The sequence below is a fragment of the Amblyraja radiata genome, chromosome 4, assembly GCF_010909765.2.
Source record: "Amblyraja radiata isolate CabotCenter1 chromosome 4, sAmbRad1.1.pri, whole genome shotgun sequence".
NCBI classification, from domain to species: domain Eukaryota; kingdom Metazoa; phylum Chordata; class Chondrichthyes; order Rajiformes; family Rajidae; genus Amblyraja; species Amblyraja radiata.
In genome coordinates, this window is record NC_045959.1 from 95,317,973 (window position 1) to 95,336,990 (window position 19,018).

Sequence of the window (19,018 nt, forward strand, 5' to 3'; positions counted from 1 at the left end):
GAAGGAATGGGTGACGTTTCGTGGTTGAGACCCTTCTTCAGACTGACATCAGACTGAAGAAGTGTGTCGACCCGAAACGTCACCCATTCCTTCTCTCCAGACATGCTGCCTGTCCCGCTGAGTTACTCCAGCATTTAGTGTCTATTTACTGTCAATAATATGATCTTTTTGGACAAATGATGCTCACTCTTGCCCGGAGTAGGTGAATTGAGGATCAGAGGAGACAAGTTGAAGGTGAAGAGGAAAAGATTTAATAGGAATCTGAGGGGTAACTATAACTTTTTCACACAAAGGGTGATGTGTGTATGGAACAAGCTGCTAGAGGAGGTAGTTGAGGCAGGGACTATCCCAACGTTTAAGAAACAGTTAGACAGGTACATGGATAGGACAGGTTTGGAGGGATTTGTGCCAAATGTAGGCAGGTGCGATTAGTGTACGTGGGACATGTTGGCCGGTGCGGGCAAATTAGGCCCAGAGGCCTGTTTCCACGCTATGACTATGTGAAACTAATTTGTGAAATGCTTGCCATCTCAAGCACATGTAAAAGGATCATAGCATTGTTCCAATGTGGAGGATTAACTGGAGGTAGCCCAGAGCAACTCAGATGAATTAACACCAGATGCAGCCATTTGCCCTCACACTCTATTTGCTTTCAGTATTTTATTCTTTGTAATTGTTTCAGTTTAAAAAAAATTTACTTTTAAATGTTTCAAGGTGGCAGGAGGGGTGGGATCTTAGAACCCACGTCCTTAAGAGGAGGAGCCGCCACCCCCATATTAGGCAGATGGGCAGGGTCCAAAGAGATCTTCTCAGCAAAATTGTATAAGACGTTGGTGAGACCGCATTTAGAATATTGTGTTCAGTTCTGGGCACCATGTTGTAGGAAAGATATTGTCAAGCTTGAAAGGGTTCAGAAAAGATTTATGAGGATGTTGCCAGGACTTGAGGGTGTGAGCTGTAGGGAGAGGTTGAGTAGGCTGGGTCTCTATTCCATGGAGCGTAGGAGGATGAGGGGAGATCTTATAGAGGTATACATAATCATTAGAGGAATAGATTGGGTAGATGCACAGAGTCTTTTACCCAGAGTAGGGGAATCGAGGACCAGAGGACGTAGGTTCAAGGTGAAGGGAAAAAAGAATCCGAGGGGTAACTTTTTCACAGGTGGGTGTATGGAACAAGCTGCCAGAGAAGGTAGTTGAGGATGGGACTTTCTTATCGTCTAAGAAACAGTTGGACAGGTACATGGATAGGACAGGTTTGGAGGGATATGGATCAAGCGTAGGCAAGTGGAACTAGGGTAACTGGGACATTGTTGGCTGGTGTGGGCGAGTTGGGCCGAGGGGCCTGTTTCCACACTGTATCACTCTATGACTCTAATCGGAAAAGCTGTAAGGCAGTTAAAGGTTGTAGCAGAGTGTGCTCCCAAGTTGTTGTGGTATATTCTCACCATTCGATGAAAGAATTGTTCAGCTCAGAAGATAATGTGCAATAGTGACCCATCAAAATACACAATCACAGTTGAAATCTTTGGGCCAGCATCACCCATCACTTTTACATTGCCCTGTGCCAATCCATAAATGACTACAATACCTCATAATCACTCTCCAAGAACTCGTACAGAATCATTTCATATATAGCAGGCCTCAGGCGCAGGTCACCTCTGGGCAAGTATCTACTAATTGCCTAAAAGGAACAAATAACTTTGTATAAGTACATATAGTTGTCACATGAAAATATTGACAACAGTGACATTTAATATCTTCTGGAGACACAGTACACATTGTCGATGCTGTAATCTTGAGAAAAAACAAACTACTGGAGGAACTCAGTGGGTCAGAACAATCTGTGGAAGGAAATGGATATTAAATGGGAAATTAATATCTGCTGTTAGTGTTACTAACATTCTTAAAACTTGTCAGGCAGATGCCTTTTGAAGCATTGCACAGAGCTTCACACCCATCCCAGGAGAAAATGCTGCAACAGGATGTTTGAGAAATGTTCCAGTTTCCAATTGTTATAACAATCAAGCACTATATATATATTGGGAAATTGGTTTGGATGCGAGCTCACCCACAGAAGAAATGAAGCCCCCCCCCCCGGCTCTTGCCAGATGTAATTGTTCCACACTGTGACCCCTGAAATTATTTGCTTATGTCTTGTCATAGTTTACAGTTTGTGATTATTTAGGCTGTGAATATAGCACTGTCTCAAGATTGTGACAAAAATACCAGCTGCCATTTCCATTTTGGAGCATGTATCAGTTCCAGTTTATTGTCATGTGTACCGAGGTACAGTGAAAAGCTTTTGTTACATGCTATCCAATCAGTAGAAAGACAATGATGATAATCAAGCCATTTACAGTGTATAGACACATGATAAGGGAATAAGATTTAGTGGAAGATAAAGCCAGCAAAGTCCAATCAAGGATAGTCCGAGGGTCAACAAAGAGGTAGATAGTAGTTCAGCTCTCTGGTTGTGGTAGGATGGTTCAGTTGCCTGATAACAGCTGGGAAGAAACTGTCCCTGAATCTGGAGGTGTGCGTTTTCACACTTCTATGCCTTTTGCCTGATGGGAGAGGGGAGAAGAGGGAATAGCCAGGGCGCGACTCATCCGTGATTGTGCTGCTGGCCTTGCAGAGGCAGCGTGAGGAAAAATTAGATCTCTGTTTGGAGCAGAAAGAACTCTCATCTCTTCCAGCAGGCCATGTAGTGGGTTACGGTTTAAAAGAGGTAATGCTATCAAAAGGGTATTTGAAACCTTAAAATACTTTTTGAAAGCCAACACTTATTCCTCTTGACTTCAAAGTATGGACTTCTTTGATGATCCAATGGGCATTGGTGAATCACCACAACAAATTAGAAATGTTAATGTCAGTGATGGCAAAACATTCATTCATTCATCATCGTTAAAAAAATTAGCGATGCAGGGGTGCTGGTTTCCAACAGGAACGGTGACGTGTGCACCACACGTCTGTCCTCCAGTTCCTGCAGACTACCGCCGCTGGAAGTATCGGATTTTATAGACAATTGACAATAGGTGCAGGAGTAGGCCATTCGGCCCTTCGAGCCAGCACCGCCATTCAATGTGATCATGGCTGATCATCCCCAATCAGTGTGTGTGCTTTATCATCATTTCTTACAATGCTATGTATGACAGTGATCGCAACTTCTACTGAAGTGTGGATGGCCGTTGGCTCGCTAGAAGCTCATCCGCCCTTTGACAGGTCTTGTTTATGGTCCTGCTGGGGGTCCACAGCCCCCTCCTCACCTGGCAAACTAAGTGGGGGAGACGGTTTAGTCGCCGACTATCTGACCATGGAGCAGGTAGCACGGGATTACATGGTACCCGTGGCGGGGGGAAACAGACACTTTGCAAAGTGCGTTTATTGGCACATTAACACAGCACTAGTAAAATAGCAGAGAGAGAAAGGATATTTGTATGAGCAGCCCAGTTGCAGCCTGACAATTCAGCAGTACTACATTTCCAAAGTAGCCTTCTCTTGCGCACTAATTTTGTAAGACGATAATTACATGCTTCTCCTTAATACAATTATGCTGAATTGAATTAATCCTGGCCATAGATTCTAGTTAATTACCTTATTGAAGATGGTCACCATTCAATAGTTGGGATTGCATTGCTTGTTATCAAGTTTGTGGAAAATATGGGCCAGTTAAGCCTGCTTATTAAAATGTATTCCCCCTGGCCACCAGCATTTTACTCGCCTAACACCAGTTTATTGTCAAATCCCCTGTATAAATCCCCCAGCGTATTTAGCAATTTCCAAAGGCACAAATTACAGGAGCCAAACATAAGTATAATAGCAGCTACATGTAGATGCAAGAATTGCAGATGCTGGCAACTTGAGCATCATACAAACTGCTGGAGGGACTCAGTGGGTCAGGCAGCATCAATGGAGGGAATGGACAGGTGATGTTTTGGTTCTGGACCCTACTTCTGACTTTGTAGTGGGGGAGAAAGCTGGAAAAGAGAGGTGGGGGAACGGCAAAGCCTGGCAAGTGATAGTTGGATACAGGTGAGAGGGATTTGCTTGGCAGATGGGTGGATTAAGTGACAAAGGCTAGAGGTGACAAGGAGACTAAACGATAAGATTAGAAAGAGGAGATGCTAATTGTGAATCTGGCAGGATGGAGGGGAAATAAAAGAGAAATACGGGACTTTGGATGGGAGATAGGCATACAGAGGAAGGTTTGGAGCAGGTAACTAGAATGTGGGAGATTTCGGAGAAATGTGTGCGCACCAGGGGAGGCGAAGGGAAAGAGAGAGGCTGAGCGGTATAATTTGAAATTGGAGAATTAGACATTTCAATGTTCATACCGTTGAGTTGCACCCAAGAGAAATATGAAGTTTTGTTCTTTAGGTTTACTGGTGACCTAATTCTGGCAATGGAGGAGGCCAAGGAGAGAATGGGCAGTATGGGAATGGGAATGAGAAGGAGAATTAAAAAGCAGCCAGCAGCTCTAGCAGGCTTTGGCCATGGAGCACAAGTATTCAGCAAAACTGTAACGTAGTTGTTACTTGGTCTTGTTGAGGTAAAGGAGGCTGCATTGGGAGCACCAAATCCAATAAACCAGATTGGAGAGGTGCACGTGAACTTCTGTCTCACCTAGAAGGGCTGCTGTGGCCCCTGGATGGAAGAGAGAGAGGAGATGTAGGGGCACGTGTTATATCTCCTCTGGTATTTGCAGAGAAAAGTACCTGGGGAGGGGGTAGGTTGGTTGGAAAGATAATGAGTGAACCAAGGCTTTCATTGTCCTATCTGGGACACATGACAATAAAACTCTCTTGACTTGAGTGTGTGGGAAACTGAGAGGGGTAGGATGGCGACGCGAATGGTGGTGGGTTCACACTGAAGGTGGCGGAAATATCAAAGAGTGATGTGTTGGATACTGACGCTGGTGGGGTGAAAGGTGAGGACCAGGCAATCTCTATGCTTACTCCATTTGGGGTAAGGGAGCAAGAGGAGAACTGTACGACACAGAATCATAATGGGTGAGGGATCCATCTTTAAGAGCAGTGGAGAAGCCACGTGTAATGAAGAGAGCCAACATCTTGGATGTTCTAGAATGGAAAGCCCCACCTTAAGAGAAGATTTGCCACAGAAGGCAGTGGAGGCCAAGTCAGTGGATATTTTTAATGCAGAGATCGATAGATTCTTGATTAGTGCAGGTGTCAGAGGTTATGGGGAGAAGGCAGGAAAATGGGATTAGGAGGGAGAGATAGATCAGCCATGATTGAATGGCGGAGCAGACGATGGCTCGAATGGCCTAATTCTACTCCAATGACCTAATGACTTATGTGGTGGAGACAGAGAGATTGAGAGTAAGTATTTGCATCCTTACAAGAAGCAGGGTGGGAGGAGATGCAGTTGAAGTAGTTTTGGAGCCAGTGGGCTCAGATAGTCACTGGGCAAGACATCAGTCGATAGTCTGTCCCCTGCGATAGAGACAGAGAGATCGAGAATGGCGAGAAAGGTATCAGAGATAGTCCATGTGAATTTGAGGGCAGGATGGAGGTTAGAAGTAAAGTTGAAACAGATGTTGTTAATGGTGAGACCAAGTTCTGCCAGTCATGAGTGTTCGCTGAGGGGCACTGGTCAGGTGTCTGTTCAAGGAAGAAGTGGAGGGGCCTGAGGCCTTCCTGATGGGGAATGAAGGTGTAAAGGAACTGGACGTCCATGATAAATATGAGGCGTGCCGAGGTATTGGAAACTATTGAAGTAGAGAAGAGCATGTGGGGTGTCTCAAATGTAGGTTAGAAGGGACTGGACAAGAGAGGACAATAGAATTGAGTTATCTGGCTTTATAATTCACCCCTCCTCTTTCCTTACCTGACACCTTTTTGACCTTTTCACCACTAGCCTCTGTCACTTGCTCCACCCATCGGCTGATCACCGTCCTCACCTCACCTGTATTCATCTATCACTTAAGGTGGACACAGCATGATGGAGTAACTCAGCGGGACAGGCAGCATTTCTGGAAAGAAGGAATGGGTGACGTTTCGGGTTGAGACCCTCAATCAGACCCGCTTTCATCTATCACTTGCCAGCTCCTACCTTTGCTCCACTCCCACCTCCCTTTTCCAGCTTTTGCCCATGAGTGTGCACAGAAGGGTCCCAACCGGAAATGTCACCTGTTGCCTCCGTGGATGCTGCCTGGTCTGCTGAGTTCCTCCAGTAGTTTATATTTTTGCGTAGCTAGAAGTTGTTCTCCATTCCACTGCTCATGCCATTCCCCTTCACGCTAACAACAAGTAAAAATGTAAGTTTAATAGGAGAGATATTTGTACCAGTAGAAATCACTGTGCCAATTCATGGCAAACTTACTTTAAGCTGGCCTATTTTTTTAAATCGATACACTTCATTTTCCCAGAGATCCATGTTTTTGCCAAGAATCTTCTGACATTTTCTAGAAGGCATAATCAATGCAAATTATTTAATACAAATTTGACAATTAAATCTTTAAGATAAAGGATCAAAATCCATGAATGAACAATACCTCGCAGCACCATGGTAATCTCCTTTGTCCACTAGGTAGTTTATATAGGCCCTGCCAATATCCTGAAAAATGAAATGCCACCAAACAGGTATTTAATTGTGTATTGATAAGTTTCCATTCAATCCATTCTTCGTTATTATTCATTGATAAGGTACTCACATGTGTCACTTAGTATGCACTACTGACTTTCACAAATCATTTCAAATTTTTTAGCTGAAGACAGACACAAAAAGCTGGAGTAACTCAGCGGGTCAGACAGCATCTCTGGAGAAAAGGAATGGGTGACGTTTCGGGTCGACACCCTTCTACTGACTGAGAGTCAGGGGAAAAGGGAACAAGAGATATAGATGTTGATGTAGAGAGATAGTGAACAAATGAAAGAAAGCTATGCAAAATTGTTAGAACAAATGATTGAAAGATGCAAAAAAGGTAGAACTGTTGGAGGCCTTGCATGGTAACTGGTGGTTGCAAGAAGTAAAATATAGTACTTAATTTATGAAAGACATGCCTTAACGATGTTCACAAAGATATTCTATAAATCAAAAAGGCTGGCGGAGACGTTCTTTGGGCATTTTGATACTGTGCATTCCTAAGCACAAGACTGAAGCCCTATTCATTACAGCAAAATAAAACGTAGTAAATTGAAAACAATTAGGTAAAATGGGCAAAGGCATTGTATTGAAAATGTATACAAAGATTATTTGTAAATATGCGATTTAGTTTAGTTTAGAGATAAAGCGTCAGCCCACCGAGTCTGCACCGACCAGCGATCCTCCACATTAACACTTCCCCTACACACACTAGGGACAATGAATGTACAAACTCCATACAAACAAGCACCCATAGTCACGATCGAACCCGAGTCTCTGGCGCTGTATGGCAGCAACTCTACTGATGCGCCACCATTGCTACACTGGTCGGAGTTGAGTCAGGGTCTCTGGGCTGTTTGTTCGGCGTGCTGGATTACTGATCTGGTAATATAACTACCACACCACCACTGTACTGTATTGTTAAATTACATAATATCAATGGATATCTTTCTACTAAGTAAACTAATTAAAAGCTGATCATTCATGCTGCCTGCTCCCCTCTCATTCACCCAGAGAAAGGACTTAGTCTTCGAGGTCAGCACGCCTGCTTCATCATTCAACTCAAGCATAACAAGTCAATGCAAAATTTCTGAAGGGTTGGATGCCTTTCTTAAGGGCTTAAATGTTCTTGCAGACAAACTTGACTCCAGTACCATATTAATGCATATTCCATGTGCTTAACATACCAGTATGTTGTGTCTTTTTATATTCTTCTGGCTGATTTCAGCTGCCATCATAGCTTCCTAAAGGAAAAAAAAAAAGTGTTTTGGGACTGTTGCATTAAAAATGTTGATATTATTAATTGCATACAGAGAAAAATGTTGACAGACCGAAAAACTAACTTCATATTTCTTTTTCTCCAGCAACCATTCAATGTGGTCATCTTGGTCCCGCTCCTTGGCCACTACAATGTCTCTTGGGCTGATGATGTAAAACAGCGATTCGCCATTGGAGTGCTCTGAATGAGAGAGTGGGGTGGGGTGGTAGTAGGTGTCATAATTAAATTAGATCATAAAGATTTGCAGAAGTTGTTACACCTATCAAATTTTCCTTTCAAGTCCACAACTAATTACAAATTTCATGGCAAAACCTCAATGCATGGATTAAATGTTTGCATCAAAGACAGTGGAGTGCATATATAATGAACAGACATGCACAAAATCAACTGAAAGAAGTCACTCCACATCCACTCTATCTAAGCCTTTCACTATTCTTGTAAGAAAGGTGGATGAACTTAGAGCCTGGATTGACACCTGGAAGTATGATGTTGTGGCGATCAGTGAAACATGGTTGCAGGAGGGCTGTGATTGGAAACTATAATATTCCAGGATTTTGTTGCTTCAGGTTTGATAGAATTGGAGGGGCAAGAGGTGGAGGTGTTGCATTGCTTATCAGGGAAGATATTACAGCAGTGCTTTGGCAGGATAGATTAGAGGGCTCGTCTAGGGCGGAACTGTGAAATGGGAAAGGGGTAGCAACACTTATAGGGGTGTATTATAGACCGCCAAATGGGGAGCGAGAATTGGAAGAGCAAATATGTAAGGAGATTGCAGATATTAGTAGTAAGCACAAGGTAGCGATTGTGGGAGATTTCAATTTTCCACACATAGACTGGGAAACACATTCTGTAAATGGGCTGGATGGGTTGGAGTTTGTAAAATGTGTGCAGGATAGTTTTTTGCAGCAATACATAGAAGTATCTACTAGAGAAGGGGCGGTGCTGGACCTCCTGATTGGAAATGAGACGGGTCAGGTGGCAGAGGTATGCGTTGGGGAACAGTTCGGGACCAGTGATCACAATACCATTAGTTTCAATATAATTATGGAGAGGGCCAGAACTGGACCTAGGGTTGAGATTTTTGATTGGAGAAAGGCTAACTTTGAGGAGATGCGAAAGGATTTAAAAGGAGTAAATTGGGACAGTTTGTTTTATGGGAAAGATGTGGAAGAGAAATGGAGGACATTTAAAGGTGACATTTTAAGAGTACAGAATTTTTATGTCACTGTTCGATTGAAAGGAAATAGTAAAAATTGGAAAGAGCCATGGTTTTCAAGGGAAATTGGACACTTAGTTCGGAAAAAGAGAGAGATCTACAATAATTATAGGCAGCATGGAGTAATTGAGGTGCTAGAGGAGTATAAAGAATGTAAAAAGAATCTTAAGAAAGAAATTAGAAAAGCTAAAAGAAGATATGAGGTTGCTTTGGCAAGTAAGGTGAAAGTAAATCCAAAGGGTTTCTACAGCTATATTAATAGCAAAAGGATAACGAGGGATAAAATTGGTCCATTAGAGAGTCAGAGTGGACAGCTATCTGCAGAGCCAAAAGAGATGGGGGAGATATTGAACAATTTATTTTCTTCGATATTCACCAAGGAGAAGGATAGTGAATTATGTGAGGTAAGGGAAACAAGTAGAGTAGCTATGGAAACTATGAGATTCAAAGAAGAGGAAGTACTGACACTTTTGAGAAATATAAAAGTGGATAAGTCTCCAGGTCCAGACAGGATATTCCCTAGGACATTGAGGGAAGTAAGTGTAGAAATAGCAGGGGCTATGACAGAAATATTTCAAATGTCATTAGAAACGGGAATAGTACCGGAGGATTGGCGTACTGCGCATGTTGTTCCATTGTTTAAAAAGGGGTCTAAGAGTAAACCTAGCAATTATAGACCTGTTGGTTTGACGTCAGTGGTGGGCAAATTAATGGAAAGGATACTTAGAGATAATATATATAAGCATCTGGATAAACAGGGTCTGATTAGGAACAGTCAACATGGATTTGTGCCTGGAAGGTCATGTTTGACTAATCTTCTTGAATTTTTTGAAGAGGTACTCGGGAAATTGATGAGGGTAAAGCAGTGGATGTTGTATATATGGACTTCAGTAAGGCCTTTGACAAGGTTCCTCATGGAAGGTTGGTTAAGAAGGTTCAATGGTTGGGTATTAATGGTGGAGTAGCAAGATGGATTCAACAGTGGCTGAATGGGAGATGCCAGAGAGTAATGGTGGATGGTTGTTTGTCAGGTTGGAGGCCAGTGACTAGTGGGGTGCCACAGGGATCTGTGTTGGGTCCACTGTTGTTTGTCATGTACATCAATGATCTGGATGATGGTGTGGTAAATTGGATTAGTAAGTATGCAGATGATACTAAGATAGGTGGGGTTGTGGATAATGAAGTAGATTTTCAAAGTCTACAGAGAGATTTATGCCAGTTGGAAGAGTGGGCTGAAAGATGGCAGATGGAGTTTAATGCTGATAAGTATGAGGTGCTACATCTTGGCAGGACAAATCAAAATAGGACGTACATGGTAAATGGTAGGGAATTGAAGAATGCAGGTGAACAGAGGGATCTTGGAATAACTGTGCACAGTTCCCTGAAAGTGGAATCTCATGTAGATAGGGTGGTAAAGAAAGCTTTTGGTGTGCTGGCCTTTATAAATCAGAGCATTGAGTATAGAAGTTGGGATGTAATGTTAAAATTGTACAAGGCATTGGTGAGGCCAATTCTGGAGTATGGTGTACAATTTTGGTCGCCTAATTATAGGAAGGATGTCAACAAAATAGAGAGAGTACAGAGGAGATTTACTAGAATGTTGCCTGGGTTTCAGTAACTAAGTTACAGAGAAAGGTTGAACAAGTTAGGGCTTTATTCTTTGGAGCGCAGAAGGTTAAGGGGGGACTTGATAGAGGTCTTTAAAATGATGAGAGGGATAGACAGAGTTGACGTGGATAAGCTTTTCCCACTGAGAGTAGGGAAGATTCAAACAAGGGGACATGACTTGAGAATTAAGGGACAGAAGTTTAGGGGTAACATGAGGGGGAACTTCTTTACTCAGAGAGTGGTGGCTGTGTGGAATGAGCTTCCAGTGAAGGTGGTGGAGGCAGGTTAGTTTTTATCATTTAAAAATAAATTGGATAGTTATATGGACGGGAAAGGAATGGAGGATTATGGTCTGAGCGCAGGTATATGGGACTAGGGGAGAATACGTGTTCGGCACGGACTAGAAGGGTCGAGATGGCCTGTTTCCATGCTGTAATTGTTATATGGTTATATTCGGTATGTTTCAATGAGGTCCCCCCTCATTCTTCTAAACTCCAGTGAGGCCCAGTGCCATTAAACGCCCATTATATGCTAACCCACTCATTCCTGGGATCATTCTTGTAAACCTCCCCCGGACCCTTTCCAGGGTCAGCACAACCTTCCTCAGATATGGTGCCCAAAATTCAAGGTGTCAAGGTAAGTTTATTGCCACATGTACCCATTAACGTACAGTGAATTTAGAATTACCATACAGCATTACTAAGAAAAAAGTAACAAGATACACAACTACATAAAAGTTAACATAATCATCCACCACAGCAGATGCCCCATGTTCCTCGATGTGATGGAAGGCAATAAAGGCCAGTCTTCGTCCTCTTTATTCTCCCGCCGTCGGGGCAGTTGAACCTTCCGCAGTCGGGGATGGAAGCTCCCGCAGCCTGCGATCGATGCCTCTGCGTTGGGGCGATTGAAGCTCCCCCTTCGGGGCGGTCTAAGCTCCTATGGCTTGGAGTTCCCGAAGTCGGTCTCTGACCAGAGACTGCAAGGTCCATGGTGTTAAAGTATGCCGGCTCCGCGGTAGTGCTCAGGAGTCGATCCCTGGCAAAGGGATCGTGGAATCCATGATGGTTAGTCCGCAGGCTCCCATGGTGGAGCTCCCGAAGTCGGTCTCCAGCAGAGGCCGCCAACTCCTTGATGTTAGGCCGCAGTGCGGACGGAGATACGATACGGTAAAAAATTGCATCTCCGTTGAGGTAAGAGTTTAGAAACAGATTCCCCCAGCCACCCCCCCACATAAAACAAGCTAAAGAACACTAAAACGTACATTTAACACATAGAAACAAAAGAAGGAAGGGACAGAGGCAGCCATTGCTCACAATACTCCAAATGCAGCCTGACCAGCGCCTTATAGAGCCTCAGCATTACATCCCTGTTTTTGTATTCTAACCCTCTTGAAATAAATGCTAGCATTGTATTTGCCTTATTTACTACCGATTTGACTTGCAGATTAACTTTTTGGGAATCCTGCACCAGCACTCCGAAGTCCCTTTGCACCTCCGATTTCTGGATACTCTCCCCATTTAGAAAATAGTCTACGCCTTTAATCCTACTACCAAAATGCATGACACCACACTTTGGTACAGTATATTCCATCTGCCACTTCTCTGCCCACTCTCCCAACCTGTCCAAGTCCTTGCTTTCTCTGCACTACCTGACTCTCCACCTATTTTCGTATCATCCGCAAACCTGGCCACAAAGCTTTCAATCCCCTCGTCCAAATCATTAATATACAACGTGAAGAATAGTGGCCCCAGCACCGAGACCTGTGGAACTCCGCTAGTCACTGGTAGCCAACCAGAAAAAGCCCCCTTTATTGCCACTCTTTGCCTTCTGCCATCCAGCCAACCTGCTATCCATGCTAGTATCTGCTCTTTGATGCCATGGGCTCTCATCTGCCATAGCAGGCTCACGTGTGGCACCTTATCAGAGGCTTTCTGAAGATCGAGGTTAATAACATCCACTGACTCTCCTTTGTCTGTCCTAATATTTACTTCTTCAAAGAATTCCAGCAGATTCCTCAGGCAAGATCTCCCCTTCACAAAACCATGCTGCCTTCTATAGATAAAACCTATTTTATCGTGAACTTTTAAGTACTCCGTAACCTCATCCTTTATAATGGACTAAAATCTTACCAACTACTGAAATTAGACTAATCGGCCTATAGTTCCCACTATTCTGCTTTGCTCCCTTCTTGTACAGCGGGGTAATATTGGCAATCATCTGGAACTACTCCTGCCTCTAGTGATTCTTGAAATATCACTATTAATGCCTCCACAATCTCTAAAGCCACCTCTTTCAGAACACTAGGGTGCAGTCCATCTGGTCCAGGTGACTTATCCACCTTCAGGCCTTTCAGCTTTCCAAGCACCTTCTCCTTAGTAATAGCCAATCCACTAACTTCCACCCCCTGACTCCACTGAATTCCAGGCACGTTACTGGTGTCTTCCACTGTAAAGACTGAAGCAAAAAAGTTATTCAACTCCTCTGCCATTTCTTTATTCCCCATTATCACTTCTCCTGCATCATTTTCCAATGGTGCAACATCCACTCTTGCCTTTTTTTTACTCTTTATAAAACTGAAGAAACTCTTTTATATTATTAGCTAGCTTACCTTCGGCATTTTGTCTTTTCTCCCCATATTGCCTTTTTAGTTACCTTCTGTTGTTCTTTAAAAGCTTCCCAATAATCTAGCTTCCCAATAATCTTTGCAATATCATATGCCTTCTCTTTTAGTTTTACACTGTCCTCGACTTCCCTTGTCAGCCACGATCGCCTCGTTCTCCCCTGAGAATCTTTCTTCCTCTGGAATGAAAAGATCCGGCATCTTCCGATTTATTCCCAGACATTCTTGCCATTGCTGTTCCACCGTCATTCCTGCTAGGGTCCCTTTCCAGTCAACTTTGGCCAGCTCCTCCCTCATGCATCTGTAGTCCACTTTGCTCAGGTGTAATACCGACACATCCGATTTCACCCTCTCCCTCAAATTTCAGGTTAAATTTCATTCCTTCCATCTATAAATGCTGTCTGACCCGCTGAATACTCCAGCATTTTCAGTCTATCTTCGGTGCAAACCAGCATCCTCAGTTCCTTCCTACACTTAATCCTGAAAGACTGTCTAAGGAGGTTGTAAACAAATGCAATGATGCTTTGGTGCAATGAATGGACACAAGTAAATATCCAACATGGGAAAATTGTACATTTTATATATGGAGAGAATTTGGGGGAAAATACTGTTGCACTCTCCAGCTAACATTGGAGAGAAATTAGGAGATCCTTGGCTTGTTTCCTGCTATTTAGCCAGAGCACTGTTAAAACTCACAAGCATGGCCCCATCCTGAGAATAACAAAGAAAGCAGAGGCAGGGAATTAAATCTGTGACAGGAGTATATGCTTTTTTACAGCTGGCATTGAGCCAAGGGGAGCAGTGCTGCTTTGCACTTGGTCTGCCTACATAACTGCTTTCAAATATTGTACTATGATAGACGTCATCATTGGTTAGTAAATATTCTGCAACCTCATCCCTTCAACCAAATCCACATCAGTGTTAAGGAATAGGGTTCCAGTGAGAGTTTGTTGACTTGGATATAAGTAACAGAATGCTTGGCTTCTGTTGCTTGGTGACTTCTCTCAAAGGCCAATCTGCAATTCTATCCTAAAACATTAAGCTTGATTGTTCACTTGAGTGGATAACATGAAACTAATAAAACTCGCATTCATTGGATGTATTACTAATCTATAGTTGTCTTCAGACAAGGTAACATTAAACAGTTCATTTTTGCTCATTTCTTACCCAAACTGTAATCTCTGCATTCATTCTCTTGGAAACCTCTCACAGACAGGGCATCAGAGGATATCTCCTCATACGAATCAGGCAAGTGGTGGATGATGTCCAGCCGTGGCCTTGCACACTGTTCATTGTCCTGCTTCAGAAAGAAGAGGGAGTGTGTCATTTGTTTCTCCATAATGACAATTCATCATTCTTTCCCTTAACCCACTCAGATCCTCCAGCCAACTGATCTCATATTGTCCGGTAACCGTTATTGTTACTATTGCACAAGAGTGCTATGGAATGGGATCTTCAGCTCTGATAAAGTGTAAGACATTTGCCATCGAAAATAAGGATTCCAAATGTTACCTGATGCTGATGAAGACCACTCATCCCCATGTCTACGGTTTGATTTCTGATCACTATTTATTCTTAGTCATTATTTAAAGCCTTACCTGCCAGCACTATATTTGATTTTGATTTGTTTATTTGTTCCGAACAAGTAAAGACATAAATAACAACAACAAAATCGAAATAGTCAAACAATTGGACATTCCAGGCAATATTTGCAAAGCAATGAAAAGCATAAAGCAAAATTTAAATGTCCAACACTTTTTCTTTACAAGCTCGAAAAGGAGAAGAAGAATAACTTATTTAATCTCACCCCTTCTCCCTAAATCCTTCTTTCATATTTAATAATTAATTAATTGATCATAATAATACCCCAGACAATTTTTAGAGATGCATACAGACATACATATACATACAACTGATATAACCATATAACCATATAACCATATAACAATTACAGCACGGAAACAGGCCATCTCGACCCCTCTAGTCCGTGCCGAACACATAATCTCCCCTAGTCCCATATACCTGCGCTCAGACCATAACCCTCCATTCCTTTCCCATCCATATAACTATCCAATTTATTTTTAAATGATAAAAACGAACCTGCCTCCACCACCTTCACTGGAAGCTCATTCCACACAGCTACCACTCTCTGAGTAAAGAAGTTCCCCCTCATGTTACCCCTAAACTTCAGTCCCTTAATTCTCAAGTCATGTCCCCTTGTTTTGAATCTTCCCTACTCTCAGTGGGAAAAGCTTTTCCACGTCAACTCTGTCTATCCCTCTCATCATTTTAAAAACCTCTATCAAGTCCCCCCTTAACCTTCTGCGCTCCAAAGAATAAAGCCCTAACTTGTTCAACCTTTCTCTGTAACTTAGTTGCTGAAACCCAGGCAACATTCTAGTAAATTTTACACATACAAGTAATATGTATGAAGTAACCAAAAAACATATATAAATAATAAATAAAATAATAAATAAACATTAACCCCTGTTTGTCAACCATCCCCTTCATCCCTGTATCTTGTGAAAAAAAGTTTTTTGTATGTCATTTTGAACTGGTTCATGTTTGGACATTGCTTTAACTCCACATTCAAACTGTTCCACAATCCTACTCCACAGACCGAAATACAAAAAGTTTTTCTGGTCGTGCGGACTCTTTGTACCTTAAAATTAAATATTCTTGCTATAAGCTATAAGCAACAACCAGTAACTTATTGATGTTTAAGAAGGAACTGCAGATGATAGAAAATCGAAGGTAGACAAAAATGCTGGAGAAACTCAGCGGGTGAGGCAGCATCTATGGAGCGAAGGAAATAGGCAACGTTTCAGGCCGAAACCCTTCTTCAGACTGATTTCTGCCTATTTCCTTCGCTCCATAGATGCTGCCTCGCCCACTGAGTTTCTCCAGCATTATTGTCTACCATTGATTTATTGATGCTGCCTCTTCCAGTGAGTTACTGCAGCATTTCGTGTCTATCTTCGGTGTAAACATGCAGTTCCTTCCTACACAACCAGTGGTTTATTAACAGATCGTGATTTTTAAAGACGAGATGTTAAATTTGTAAAGTGTGCTTGATTTCACTCCTGATAAATGTTACATTTTATTCTACACTCTTTCAAAGGATTAAATCTCTCGTGGTAAATGAATACTCCTAACATGATGTCATACAAAATTCCATTAAAATAATGTTGTGAATCTCAGGACAAAGTAACTTTTATTGAGATTTCAGTTACTACCTATTGAAAAATTTCAAATTTTTTTATATTTTCAAAATTTACTGGTGGAAAAAACATCAAACCATAGACATGTTCGTTCCTCTAAATGAGTTGTTCTCGTACTTTGCAAATGGTTCACAAAGTTGGAGCATGAGGGTATTAGTAGAACAGAAGAGTTATAGGCCATTCTCACGTTACGAGCTGACACAAGAGGTAACCCGAGTTAAACCTCGTGGTAATAATGTACGATTAACGTACGGCATTCGTGGACGCAACGTAGTGCATCGTGGCGCTAACGGCAGGTTCTCGTGTAACTTGTCTACTCTTGCAAAAAATCAAACATGTTTGAAATTTTCCACGAGTCAATTTTACTCTTGTGGTTAATAATTGAAACATTTTAACTCGATTTAAGAAAGTAGTGGCCCGTGCGTTTACCTTAGTGTATCGTGAGTCTACCGTGGGAACGCTTTAACTCAGCGGGCAGGCAGCAGCAGATTGTCGCTCCCTTCAGTTTCCCAGCGACAGTCACCTGCCACGCGAGAGAGATCATGCACTGTTGTAGGTCTCCTTTGCACGTCTGTGTTTCTGTCTTTCTCCACTCTTTGCTGGCCCCATCTGTCACCACCCCCACCTACACCCCTCTGCTTCCCGGCCATGTGTGTGACCCCTTCCCTACCCTCTCCAGCTCCCCGCCCATTGCACCGGCGCGGGGGCTTTGCACTGTCTTCACGTCGGCGATGCCAGCAGGTCCGTGCCAGTCACCGGAGACGTCAGGACCAATGGGACATCGACCCCCAGGCCCACCAGGCCCACTGCAAGCACAGAGAACCCAGAGACCCACAGCCAACAGCAACTCCAGCCCAGCCCCGCTCCAACTCCAGAGGAACCCGGGTTACGGATAAGGGGGCGCAGCTCGGGCTGTGGGTGAACTGCCACTTGTCGCCGTAGCGGCCCATCGGGGAGCGGGTTCCTGTTGGTCCTGACGTCTCCGGCCACCCCCCTGTACAGGAGTTGAGACTGGGAACTGTACCGCCCTTGCAGGTGAGCAGGAGAGTGTGGTTGTTTGCAGTTGCAGAGGGAGGGGGCAAGGGCGGTACAGTTCCCAGTCTCAGCTCCTGTCCAGGGGGGTGGCCGGAGACGTCAGGACCAACGGGACACCGACCCCCAGGCCCACTGCAAGCACGGAGATCCCAGAGACCCACAGCCAGCAGCAACTCCAGCCCAGCCCCGCTCCAACTCCAGAGGAACATGTAGGGGCAGAAGCTGATGGTGTGCAAGGTACGTTTTGTTCTTGGGGTGGCGGATGAGGGGGCGCAGCTCGGGCTGTGGGCGAACTGCCACTTGTCGCCATAGCGGCCCATCGGGGAGCGGATTCCTCTGGAGTTGGAGGGGAGGGGGGGTATTGTGCTGTTTGATCGCCCCCTGCTATCCCAGGGACAGGGAGACACAGCGGCTTTTGAGACTGGTGGGCAATCACTTCCAAAGTTCTGCCCACACAGTCAGTACACCTCTCCTACACTTGTCTCCCGCACTAAGATCACCCCGCAGAGAATGATTCCAGCCTAACCCAAGAGCCATGTCACCCAGACAGATTAATGACGCCCCCCCCCCCCCCAAACCTCTCTCCATCTCAACTCACGCCTGGGCACCAAAGCAACTCAGGAGGCGAACCTTGAGCTCCGTCTCACAACAATCTGATGTGCACATCCATCCACATTCAAAGATTTAATCTCCCGTCTCCCTGCAGTGTGTAGACATGGCAGTAAATTCAATTAAAACATATCAAACCTGTGTGTTTCAAACAAATCATAAGTATAACTGCTCTGGCACTGGATGGTGCACATTTTCCCTTTGTAGGTCACATCAATAGATGCGGCCGCTCTGAATTATATCTTTAAAACAAAGCCACTGGATGGAGAGGTCTTCTTTAACACTGTTGCTTATTAAAACATAACACTGTTGCTTAGTCAAACAAAACTTCAATCAGGATTGGCTCAAGAGTAACTCGGGAGACGAACTGGGAACATCGCAGAAATGACAAGTAAACGGGAAACTGCCGTCTACCCGTGGGAACTCGGTTAACCTCTTGATATTTCACTTGTTATATCGTGCTCAACCACGACCTTCACTCGGGTTACCTCTTGCGTCAGCTCGTAACGTGAGAATGCACAATCATTCAGAATGTGACTGCCTCACCAAGAGTGCAGATATCACATCAAACAGCAAGAAGTACTAGGTAGGAGTGCACACACGTGGGTGAATTCATTTCTAGTTTATTTCTATTGAGATGATCAAAGCCAGGTTTATGTTAATCATTGATCATTTCAACTTCCTCACACAAGAATACAAATTGTTTCCAGTCAAATTCAGATTTTCTATAAAGTAACTGACAAGGGAAACACCCCTGTATGGCTGTATCAACCAACAAGAGACGTATAATACTGTAGATATCTTAGCACTTTGATGTACACA

The 19,018-nt window shown here is 43.5% G+C and overlaps 1 protein-coding gene across 4 annotated transcripts in view; it reads right to left on the reverse strand.

Moving 5' to 3' along the window:
• The window catches only part of vps41 (VPS41 subunit of HOPS complex), a 179,073-nt gene that overhangs the window by 39,854 nt on the left and 120,201 nt on the right, over positions 1–19,018 (reverse strand). For 3 of the 4 annotated variants that reach the window (XM_033019969.1, XM_033019972.1, XM_033019973.1), the window contains 6 exons: positions 14,499–14,631; positions 7,949–8,064; positions 7,793–7,849; positions 6,517–6,578; positions 6,345–6,426; positions 1,591–1,683 (listed from right to left, as the gene is read on the reverse strand). In XM_033019969.1, the coding sequence (XP_032875860.1) occupies positions 1,591–1,683; positions 6,345–6,426; positions 6,517–6,578; positions 7,793–7,849; positions 7,949–8,064; positions 14,499–14,631 (543 nt within the window). The remainder of the gene's footprint in view (positions 1–1,590; positions 1,684–6,344; positions 6,427–6,516; positions 6,579–7,792; positions 7,850–7,948; positions 8,065–14,498; positions 14,632–19,018) is intronic. The other variant, XM_033019971.1, reaches the window with a different exon arrangement.